Source organism: Sus scrofa, chromosome 2 (assembly GCF_054392235.1).
Source record: "Sus scrofa isolate SSC_HxYL_T2T_F1_AM1 chromosome 2, Sscrofa_HxYL_maternal_Yorkshire_Landrace_v2.0, whole genome shotgun sequence".
NCBI lineage: Eukaryota > Metazoa > Chordata > Mammalia > Artiodactyla > Suidae > Sus > Sus scrofa.
The window spans coordinates 99,854,586-99,866,827 of NC_139384.1; the positions used below are offsets into that span (position 1 = coordinate 99,854,586).

The 12,242-nt window shown below is 36.8% G+C and overlaps 1 protein-coding gene across 7 annotated transcripts in view; it reads left to right on the plus strand.

Annotated features, from left to right (window-relative positions):
* The window catches only part of MSH3 (mutS homolog 3), a 197,439-nt gene that overhangs the window by 119,184 nt on the left and 66,013 nt on the right, over positions 1 to 12,242 (plus strand). For all 7 annotated transcript variants that reach the window (XR_014838120.1, XR_014838121.1, XR_014838122.1 and 4 more), the window contains 2 exons: positions 3,268 to 3,375; positions 10,590 to 10,701. Coding sequence is in view for 4 of the 7 variants with exons in the window: in XM_085013912.1 (XP_084870038.1) it covers positions 3,268 to 3,375; positions 10,590 to 10,701 (220 nt within the window). In the remaining 3 variants the exon portion in view is untranslated. The remainder of the gene's footprint in view (positions 1 to 3,267; positions 3,376 to 10,589; positions 10,702 to 12,242) is intronic.

Here is a 12,242-nt window from a genome sequence, read left to right on the forward strand (position 1 = left end):
TTGGAGAATTCTGCTTTCATGATACCACGCCTTGGCTGTAGTTGGGAGTTGCTAAGAGTGAGCTAACATTAAATATAACATCGCAGAAGAATATGATACTCAAGATAAATTGCTAAGCGAGGAAAAGGATGAAAAGTATTAAAGGTGATGCAATTCTATTTGTGTAAATTCACATACATGCACAGCACACACACCTTTGTATTTTAAAAGACTAATTATATATGATATTATTCATATGCTTATTAGCCATTTGTATATCTTTGGAGAAATGTGTGAGTGTGTATGTGTGTGTGTGTTATATAGGGGTTCCTGTCATGGCTCAGTAAAACCGAATCTGACTAGTAACCATGAGGATGCAGGTTTGATCCCTGGCCTTGCTCAGTGGATTAAGGATCCGGCATTGCCGTGAGCTCTGGTGTAGGTTGCAGATGTGGCTCGGATCTGACATTGCTGTGGCTGTGGTGTAGGCCAGCGGCTACAGCTCCAATTGGACCCCTAGCATGGGAACTTCCGTATGCCACGGGTGCGGTCCTAAAAAGGCAAAAAAAAAAAAATTTCATACATTCATATAGATATGAAAACACATCTATATCTGTATATCTAGATAGATATATATGATCTCAAATATTAACCAATTAATTCTGGGTGGGTGAGGTTACTGGAGATTTAATTTACTTTGCAGATACATGATATCAAAAGTTTCTATAGTGTACATATATTACTTTCAAAATAAGAAAAATGATAAATTTTTAATCTAAAACAAAAGAATGCTGGTTGAAATTTAGCTACAGCATTTGCAGCTAAAGCCCCTAATTGAGAACAGCATTGATTGTTAGGCACACTATTTATTGAGGTGCCAGATGGTGCTAATATAAAGTCTTTTCAAAAATGATTAACCTCAGTGAACCTGACACCAGAGGATTGAATACCAGCTATACAAGTGTTTTTGTCTCTTACTGAGAAACAGTTGTATGTTAGTTTACATTACCTTTTTTTCAAAATATTTCAAGAAATCAAGGCTGTAAGAAAGTCTGTGAATGGAACCCTCAAAAAAAGTGTCTTTTTTGCTTTCCTTTTTTCCTTTTTTTTTGATTTTTAGGGCTGCACCTGAGACATATGGCTAGGGGTCGATCAGAGCTACTGCAAAAGCAGGAGCATCACATGTAGCTGTTCTCTGGTGAAAGAGAGTGCCAGGGCCAGAACACAAGATTCTGGGTCAATAATTAGAATAGGGACAGAATCAGCCACAGTCCAAAGGATAAGTGAGTGGTCAGATCTAAAATTGAAGCCAGACTAGGAGTGACCAGGCATGATCATTGGGCAGTCACCTGGGAGTGCTCTGTCCATGCAGAGCACTCTTTAAAAGCAAGAGTCATTTTTAAGGTGGCAACTTAGTGCTCCATTGTGATGCTACGGGCCAGTCTCCTTTGTGTTTGGGATTTAGCACAGACTCTTAACACTATTAGTGGGGTTTATGTTGTTTGTTTTGATTAATTTTAATTCAGAGAGAATTAGGCAAATTATATTGGTCATGCTCTGTCTACTTAGAAGTTTAGGATATACTGTAAATAGATTTTTCAATTTACAAAATAGTTAACACAGAAATAAAACTGTATATTAAGATGTTTGTAGTATCCGAAAAAGACACTTGTGTTAACTGTCTTATTCTACTATTAATAAAAAATAAGAAATTACAGATTTAAAAAAAATGAATACAGTGGTAATATAGGAATAACTAATCACATAATGGCTTGATACTGATATCCTTTTCAAGCTAGGAAGCACTCTAAAAACCTTCGGATTTAAGAAGCCGAAAGAAAAACTAAATATCTAAGTTCCTGAAACCTGCAGTACAATGAGGCACTTTAAAAAAAAAAATTAAAAAAAGATTATTGGGGTAAAATTGACTTACAATGTTGTATTCGTTTCAGGAGTACAGAAAAGTGAATCAGTTATATACATACATATTTCTGTTATTTTTTCCCACATAGATTATTACAGAATATTGAATAGATTTCCCTGTGCTATAGACAATAGATACTTACTAGTTATCTGTTTATATACAGTAGTGTGTATATGCTATTCCCATCCTCCTAATTTATCCCCCCCCCCATGGTTTCCTCTGTGGTTAACCATAGGTTTGATTGCAAAATCTGTGAGTTTGTTTCTATTTTATACGTTCTTTTGTATCTTTTTTATTAGATTCCACATATAAGTGATATATGATATTTGTCTTTCTCAGTCTGATTTAGTATAATCATCTCTAGGTCCTTAAAACGATTTTTTAAGAGAAGCCTTCAGCATAATGTTCATTTCTCTTGGAAGGGACAATCTTCTTGAAAAGGATGTAAGGCTAGAATTCCCTGGTGGCCTAGCGGTTAACAATTCAGCATTGCTTGGGTTTGACCCCTGGTCTGGGGACTTGTGCATGCCATGGGTGTGGCTGAAAAAAATTTTTTTTACAGGGTATAGAGCATACCTGTGATAAGAGATAATAGGATAATCCAAGAGGGAGAAAGGAAGAAAACACCTGCATACACTCCTGTATTTTTTCCTGAATAAGTCTGTCAATAAAAGTCTTTGAAGCTTTTAGATCACCAGCTACCTAATTGGCTTTGAGGCAATGACAAACCTTTTTAAAAACGAGTGTAAGATTTAATTTCTGTATGAATTATTAGTGAGATAACTAAAAATCATGGGCAAAAAGTATTTTTATTCTTGCCTTCAACAAAATTTGTTACACTGTCAACTCTATAAGCCTGATATTCGGGCTACACTGATAAGTAAATCAGATGGACATGGGCTCCACCATCAAGAAACTTGCAAGCAGTGTGAGAGAAAGATACTTGAAACTGTTATTCCTAGTTTGGATGATGCTGTGAAGAAGAAGCGCAAAGGGAAGCAGACCCCTTTGGGTACTTCATGACCTTACTTAAGCTAAATGAAAATGATCGCTTTGTGTTCAGTAAGTATGAGTTGAAATTGTCATGATCATATGAAATACACAATAAGGTAGTTATAGTAGACATCTTTGTATAGAAACTATTTTAAATACATACTTCTTTCCAAATGAAACAAAAAGAAGCCTCAGTAATTGAGTTATTAAACAAAAACGTAGTTCAGTATAATTTGTCTTTTTAAACTTCTGAGTATGCCTGCTTATTTTGTTTATGATCATCTTCGCCAACAAAGTGATTACTTACTGTACAGCTTTTATAGTCTTAAGAATTCAGTTTGCTCACCTTGTTGTTGTTGTCGCTTCTGTAGGAATTTCAGTGAACATTACCACTCCTTGTGTAAAGCAGTACATCACCTAGCAACTGCTGATTGCATTTTCTCGCTGGCCAAGGTCGCTAAGCAAGGAGATTACTGCAGGTAATATATGTTTAATTTCTCCCCTCTTCCAGTGCTTTAGAACAGATGGAGTCATTCACTTGATGTTATTGTTTTTATTATAACGTTTTAACATTACTCAAATGTGTTGGCATCTTGGTAAAGCTGAATATCATATGCATGTAGTTTGATTTAAAATTAACAGATTCCTTTCTTGTTTTACCATTGAGTACAACGAAAGCAGATGTTCACTGTAACCAGAGGTGAATGTTACTTATTTTGGTTTTCAGGATTATGTGGGTGACATTTTTATAAAGGAGCAGTCCTTTCATTTGTTAGCATTCACTTCAACACTTTATGATATGTTATAATGTTATAAAAATCTTATTTAAATATCATCTAAATCAGATATGGGTGAGACTTCAGGTATGATTCATTTTGAGGCAAATCGCACTCAGTTGTCTCAAATTGTTCTTCCTTAAGTCTAAACCTTAAACTTGAGCCAAATATTTGGCCTGTCCCTCTGCCATCTGGGTCCCACTAGGGGACAGGGGTCCTGCTTTCTAGACCCACTGGAACAGTAGTCTTCCCATGGCTTTGCTGGGCAAAACTTGGGCCTTAGGCCGTGCAGCCCCAGTGGTGGTTCTACACCTGGGCCTGCCACAGGTGCATCTCTGTGGTGGCCCCACATCCACTGGCACCCTGTGTCTGGGCTCGCTCCTGCAGCTCTCTCAGGCTGGAATTTTGCACTGGTGGCTCTCTGTAACTCCTCTGGGCATTGACCTATCAGGGGCTCCCTGGAGTCTCTTTTTTAAGAGTACCAGCCCATTAATGAGGGCTCTATTTTATGGCCTCATCACCTCCTAGGGACATAGGTTTGAATACTGGCCTGGTTATTTAACAGCTAACCTTAAACAACTTTTGTAACCTCTCTGATCCTCAGTTTCTGCATTGCTAAAATATTATCTGCCTCTTCGAGATGTTGTACAATGCAAATGAGATAAAGACATGAAACGTCTAAACAGGACCAGGCAGATGATAAACAGTAAACAGCAATTATTACTCACAAGTGTTTGTTAAAAAATCAGAAAAAATTAAGTATTGTAAAAATTCAGATGATAAACACTGAATAAATAGCAGTTATTACTCACAAATATTTCTTCAAAAATCGGAAAGTATTAAGTACTATAAAAATTCTTTGTCTTGGGGAGTTCCCATTGTGGCACAGTGGAAATGAATCTGACAAGTAACCCTGAGGTTGCGGGTTTCATCCCCGGCCTTGCTCAGTGGATTAAGGACCCAGTGTTGTGGTGAACTGTGGTGTAGGTTGCATATGTGGCTCAGATCCTGAGTTGCTGTGGCTGTGGCTGTGGTGTAGGCCGTCAGCTGTAGCTCTGATTCGATCCCTAGCCTGGGAACCTCCATATACCGTGGGTGCAGGTCTAAAAAGAAAACAAACAAACAAAAAAACACAACAAAAAATTATTTGTCTTTAATAAATATATCTGAACTTAAGGGTTTAAGGGTTGTTAGTATCTTTCATACCTATAAGAATTTATTTTAAAAAATCATTTTTCGTTTTCTATTAGTTTGCAGTCTTGTCTGTCTCTTTAAACATGGTAGGCATAGTTATCTTAAAGTCTGTGTCCAATGCTGCAAATATCTGTAGTCCTGTGGGTCTGTTTCTATTGTCTGTTGTTTCTACTCATTTTCATTTGTGTATTTCCCTAAATGCCTGGTTATTTTGATTATTTTTCTTGGCATTTACAAAATCATTTATAGAAATCATTTGATGTTACATTTCTTCTGAAAGGGTCATGTTACAAGACACTGACGATGTTCTGGCATCACTTAATCCATATCAGGGCTTGAGATGATTGAGAGATTCAAAAGGTGCAGTTCTTACCTCACATGCACTGGTGTGCGGCTGCTTGGTTTCTTGATCCAGATTAAAAGCTAACAGCAGCACTCAGAGTCAGCTGTTGCCTTAGAAATCAGCAAACACCCTTCCTGGCCCTCTGTCTTACCTGAGATCCTGGCACGGCAGTCCCTTGCTACCAGATTATCAGGTGCTTTTAAGTCACTCTTTTCTATACTTTAACCAAGTTTTTATTTGTCCTCAGAATGATTGTTCCAAACCATCTATTCTATTAGTAAGACAATTTCAGGAAATGTCACATGCCCAAATACTCCAAATTGAATACTATATATCTCATATTAAGAAAAATCCACCTAAAATTTTTTAAATGGAAAACCATGCCATTACCTTTAAGTAATACAATCAGTCTCTTTTTTAGCAGCCATAAAATTGAGTGTAAATAGCCATGGAAAGTAAACTTTTATTTAAAATGCTTTTTAAACTAGTATTTAAGTATCTGAAGTTTGTGCTTTTGTCTTAACTTTCCAGCTTGTTTAAAGATTTTAGTGCATTTGAGTTATTGAAGTTAGTTCACATTGATCATTTGGCTTCATAATTACAGTCTTTTCTTTCTAAATGCTATTAGGACATTTTATTCACTTTAGTCTAAATCTTTATGTAAAAGTTTTTATACTAGGTCTTTCTATCCAGTTTGGATTCTGGACATTGTACTATTTTATAGATTCTATTCTGTTTCTGCAGGTCATTTAAAGGAGAATGATACATTTTTAAAAATATAAAATAAAGTAAATTTATTTAGGTTCAATATTTCATCCTTTCCAGGCAGTATCTGGATTTTCTCAGTTCTTTCTCCTTCAGTGCCACAAAATACCATCAACATGATTTTCATATCTTTCTTGCTGTATAGCATTTCAACTCTCTGAATAATCATTTGCTTCTTACAATACCAGGGAGTGTTTTGTCATTATATAATTTTTGTTTTTTTTTTAATTTTTTTAAATTATTATTTTTTAATAGTTATTTCCCCAATACAATTTTTTATTTTCTTCTGTACAGCATGGTGACTCAGTTACACATACATGCACACATTCTATTTTTGCACATTATCGTGCTCCATCATGAATGACTAGATATAGTTCCCAGTGCTACACAGCAGCATCTCATTGCTAATCCATTCCAAAGACAATAGTTTATATCTATTAACCCCAGGCTCCCCAACCACCCATTATATAATTTTGATAGCAACAGAGTAAGTCAGTATGGATTTTAGAGCAGAACAAATCACTCAAATTCTTCCTCTAAAGTAAAACCTTCCTGAGAAGTCATATCAATGTCATGAATAAAATAAGTTGATTTCACTTGGCTGAGCACTTAGGATTTTATTTTAAAACTGATAGCACTTACAGTTGGTTTCTTTTTTTTTTTTTCCTTGTACAATAAACCCATTTAGATTAAAATTTTCTTTCAGAATTATACTCAAATTCAAAAACTGTCCTTTTCTTATGCTTTTAAATGTCCCTTTCCAAATGATGATTTCAAATTAGTCACATACTTTAATCACTTCCTTTGGAAATGTGAATGTACTTTAAGAATCGTAGAGTTTTGTTAGCTGGGTATATTTAAGAAGAAGAATTTAAGTGTCTAGAAAAGTAGTGTTTCTTGGTGTTATGAGTGAGTTCAAAAATGTGCTTACATGAAAAAGTTCAGATTCTAAGCACCTGAAAAAGTCATTGATAGGATATTATGATGAAAAAGAACCAAAAATGGCCAAGAAATTGGTGAAAAGTTACTCAACCTTAATAATCAATGAGTGCAAATTAAAACAATGAGAGAACACTGTTCACCCACCATGCTGTTAAAAATTAGAAAGTTTGATGATACCAACTTTAGGGGAGGGTATGAAAAGTCACCTTCATATCCTCTGGTGAGACAATAAATTGAATACAGCTATCTAATCTGTTAAAAAAATACGCATACCTGATAATTTAGAAATTATGCTTTAGTAATTTCTTCTTGCTTAAAGAAACACTTGGAAATACACACATATATATGGTTGTTCATCACAGCATTGTTGACAGCATTGAAAATCTAGACAGTCTAATGTTCAACAGTGGAGAACTGGAGTTCCCGCTGTGGCTCAGCAGTTAATGAACTTGACTGGCATCCCTGAGGATGCAGATCAATCCCTGGCCTTGCTCAGTGGGTTAAAGATCTGGCATTGCCATGAGCTGTGGTGCAGGTTGCAGATGTGGCTCGGATCCCCAGTTGCTGCTGTGGCTGTGGTGTAGGCTAGCGGCTACAGCTCTGATTGGACCCCTAGCCTGGGAACCTCCATATGCTGCGAGTGTGGCCCTAAAAAGAGAGAAAGACAAAAACAAAAACAAAGCAAAACAACAACAACAAAAAAACAAACCCACAATGGGAGAACAGCTAATTCATTATGCAGCAGCTTCTAAGGAATGCTGAAATTCCCTTAGTCTTTGGTATTCCATACTATCAGGATTCATTGGACCTGATTTCAGCTTTTGAGTATTTTAAAGATCTTCCAAATAACACAGATTAAAATTTACTTTTTATTGGAGTTCCCCTTGAGGCTTAGCGGTAATGAACCTGACTAGCATCCATGAGGACGCAGGTTCAATCCCTGGTCTCGCTCAGTGGGTTAAGGATCCAGCGTTGCCATGAGCCGCGGTGTAGGTCGCAGATGCAGCTTGGAACCTGTGTTCCTGTGGCTGTGGTATAGGCTGGCAGCTGTAGCTCTGATTTGACCCCTAACCTGGGAACTTCCATATGCTGTAGGTACAGGCCCTAAAAAGATGACAGCAAAAAACTTACTTTTTATTAACAAGGGGAATAAAATTTATTCTCCCTAGGTCTTACCATATGGGTCCTTTTCTAAATCTAAGATGCATTAGGGGATCTTTAATGATTTTTAAAAAGGGGAATAAAATTTTTTCTGCGTAGGACTTACCGTATGGGTCCTTTTTATAAAACTAAGATGCATTTGGGGGATCTGTAATGATTTTTATCTTGCTTATTTATGTCTGGAATGCTTTACTATTTCATCATCCTAGGAATTATTCGTCATTGTTTATCAGTTTTTCCCACTATGCTATAAAAGTCTAAAATGAGGAAGCTGGAGAATGATGCAAAAGTGTGATAGCGAAATAGAAATCACGTCAGTCTTCAGTTTTCTCATTGAATTACCTGAAGAGTTATATCATCTTTCAGGAAGATCTAAAAGAAGACTGGAGATGTCACCGTTGTAGTCTGCTTCTACCTTTGAGGGAACACAGTTGAGAATTCAGAATTTTCCATTTTCCACTCATGATAGCCCAGGGAAAAAAATGGACAGAAGACATTTCATCATTATTAGATTAATCAAATGGCGAATGTGAAGAGAAAGATAGTACTGCTCTAGATACTAATGTTGATGGTGAGATTTCTTGTATAAACAACATATCAGATTATGAGTGTTCAGATAATAAAATCTGGATGCATTGTCTTGAACTCTAGAATTACTGTGTGAGTAATTTATTTGTGAGGGCAAAATGAAATATATATTCTTAGCCAGTTTGTTAGTCCATAGGAAGCACACATCATGTAATGTTTAGTGACAAGAATAATCAGGACTATCCCATTTGCTAAAAGGACATGTGTCAGTATTCTTTTATGATGTGTTTATACTAAAATTTACTTGATACTCTGTTGGTGGATAGGTGCCGAAGGCAAGAGAGCGAAAGGAAATAGATGGAATAAAAATGCTCATTTGATTGATTATTCTAATTGTACTTATAAATGTAAGAATGAAAATGTTTTTCAACTTTGGAGCAAAGATGGCTATTTTCTCTTTAAGAAAATTATGAGCTTTAAAAATTTCAAAAAATTCTTCAAATACTGCATTTTTGTTGTAACTTGGTAAAGAACCAGAAATGATGCTAAGCTAAAACCTATTAGAAGTGTATTAAAATGTAGAATTCATAATTATAAACGAACACGGTCTAGGTGCATGTGTGACAACTGACGAATAATCAGTTATATTCATAGTGTGTTGCCCATTCCAGGCATATAGGCCTTCAAAACCAGTAAATTATGGGGGAAAATTTTGAGATTTCCCATGTTTGAATTCTTACTGTCGTGAGGTCCTTTTAAAGTGTTCTTTTTTATTCTCAATTCTGCAAATGATTTGCAAGATGACTTAGAAATATTAAAAGTAAATAAAAGCATTCATTGGACCCATATGGTAAATGGGAAAATCTGTGTTTTATGTGTACTGAGGAATATTATGGGGGAGGGAGTAGTTGTGGAATGATATATTACAGTATGATTCTGGTTTTTGGTTTTGTTTTGTTTTGTTTTTCTTAAATCGCAGAGCAATACAGCGAATATATATAACCTTGAGTGCATAGAAGAAGGTTGGGGAGGGTAGACATAAACTGATCTCAGTAGTGACCTCTGAGGAGGAGACAGAGAGAAGGACATTGCTCACAAGAGCCTAGATAAATAGATAAACCTATAGATAAAAAGCAGAAGTATAAAACCCTAAAAAGCAAAACCAGCAAGGCAAACAAACACGTTTTTATATCAAAAAAGTCAAAAATACTAAAGACCATAGAAAGATGTTTTAATTAAATAGAAGTTGAAAATTTTAAGTCATTCTGTCCCCAAGCCCAACACATATTTATATTGATGTAATAATTAAATCCAGAAATCATTTATTTTGCTTATTACCAAATTTTCTTTGTTTTGCTTATTACTGAAAATGATTTAAGTGGCGATAATGTGAACTGCAATTTTTATTAATGACACTATAGAATAGTAGGAAAATAAAAAATTAAAAGGCTCTTTCAAAGGTACATCTCAGTTATGGAGCCATTGTAAAAGTCTGCTGAAGTTTGTGCTTAGAGCTTAATTATAATAATTGCCTTTCCAGGAGTTCCTATCGTGGCTCAGTGGTTAACAAATCCTACTAGGAACCACGAGGTTGCAGGTTTGATCCCTGGCCTTGCTTAGTGGGTTAAGGATCCGGCGTTGCCATGAGCTGTGGTGTAGGTCGCAGACATGGCTTGGATCCCGAGTTGCTGTGGCTCTGGTGTAGGCCGGCGTCTGCAGCTCCGATTGGACCCCTAGCCTGGGAACCTCCAGCGGCCCTAGGAAAGGCAAAAAAAGACAAAAAAAAAAAAAAAAAATTGCCTTTCCAATTGGTTTTATAGTTTAAACTTTAACTTTTATACTCAAAGCCTTCTTCTGAACATATGTTCTTAAAGGTTTTGTTGCATGTGTGGCAGACTGGCCACAAAAATTGTCATGCTATCTTAGAGCTTTTTTTAAAGGCTATTTCCTTGCCTTGTAAATTGAAACATGCTTCTTTTTGCAGACCAACTCTACAAGAAGAAAGGAAAATTGTAATAAAAAATGGCAGGCACCCTGTGATTGACGTGTTGCTGGGAGAACAGGACCAGTATGTTCCCAATAGTACAGATTTGTCAGTAAGTACCACATTGCGGCAAAAAATGAGTAAAAGATGATAACATTGATCTGACACGTTTAAATACCAAGTAATGTTTTAAAAATTTACCCAGTTTTTTTTTAGCTTTGGCTTTAAATCCACCAATCTTTGGCTATAGTTTTATATTCACCATCAAACATGGAATTGGTGCTTTTTCAACGAAAGATTATCCATAGAGGGAATGATTTAGTAACTAAAGGATTAGCCTTCTCCTTGGTAAACTAGGAAAAATATTTTGTTTATAAATGCCCACAGATGCTGATGGTGTGGAATCATACCATAGTTTCACACATTACTGTGTAATATTTGCTTTGTCTTGTGCTCTGCTGTTTTCAAATGTTCTGTGAAAGAATCGCAGATGCTTCGGTTGATTTCAGTGATAAGAACTTTTGTTGCTTAAGAGGTTCCCATCCTAGCTCAGCAGTAACAAACCTAACTAGTATCCTTGAGGACGCGGGTTCGATCCCTGGCCTTGTTCAGTGGGTTAAGGATCTGGCGTTGCCGTGGGCTGTGGTGTAGATCTGAGATGCAGCTCAGATCCCAAATTGCTGTGGCTGTGGTGTAGGCGGGCGGCTATAGCTCCAATTGGACCCCTAGCCTGGGAACCTCCATATGCCATCAGTGTGGCCCTAGAAAAAAAGAAATTAGGAAGAGGTCAATTTGTTTAAAGTCATATTAAGGAATTTAGATTTTTTATTTTTCCTAAAGGATTGAAAATACTAGTAAGAGAATAATTAAAGCTGAGGAAAAAAGTCAAGTGTGTATATATGTGTGTTGTGTGTGTATTACATAGAGTTACATTGTCAAAGGTAAACAGAGCCATACACTGATTAAAGTGGTAGGATTAGGTTTATTCAATAGTATTATATAGTGAAAAGAGTCCAGCTTGAACTAAACTCCACTTTAGTTTGTATAGAGATGACTGGGTGTTTTAAAGGGAGAATGAGGGATAGGGAGGAGGAATGGGTATGGGCAGGTTCAGTGGAAACAAACCTGAAACAAAGTGGAAACAGAAATTTAGAAAGGAGATGGGTTAATGTGAGACGTTTCTGGGTTTACTAACTGGCCACTGGTGCCAACACCCTCCCACAGAGACGGAAAAGGCCTGTGCGTTATCTCCATGAATGTTTGCATTTCAGAGAGAGGACCTCACACAGTTCTGGGTGGTAGAAGGTTTCTCTCTCAGAGGGGCAGAAAAGGGGTTTATAATTGCAGACTGTCTGCTCTAACAGAAGGTTCGGGGTCTCTCCGCCTATCGGCAGGTTTTGGCTGGAACAGATGTAAGTTCTCTCCCGGCATGTGGTGCTTTCTCAGGCAGGCACTTGAAGGGGGACTGGGGTCATCCCAAGAATGCAGCCCTGAGCTGTTAGAAACTATGCAGGCATTTGTTCTGGAGAGGGTAAATGAAATCGTTTGTGCTGAGAGGGTGCAGTTTTTATAGGCCAAGGTTGAGACCTAGTCATGTAAGGAACTCAGAGGATCCTGACTGGAATTTAGTCAAGGGGAGACTCTTGGTCAACA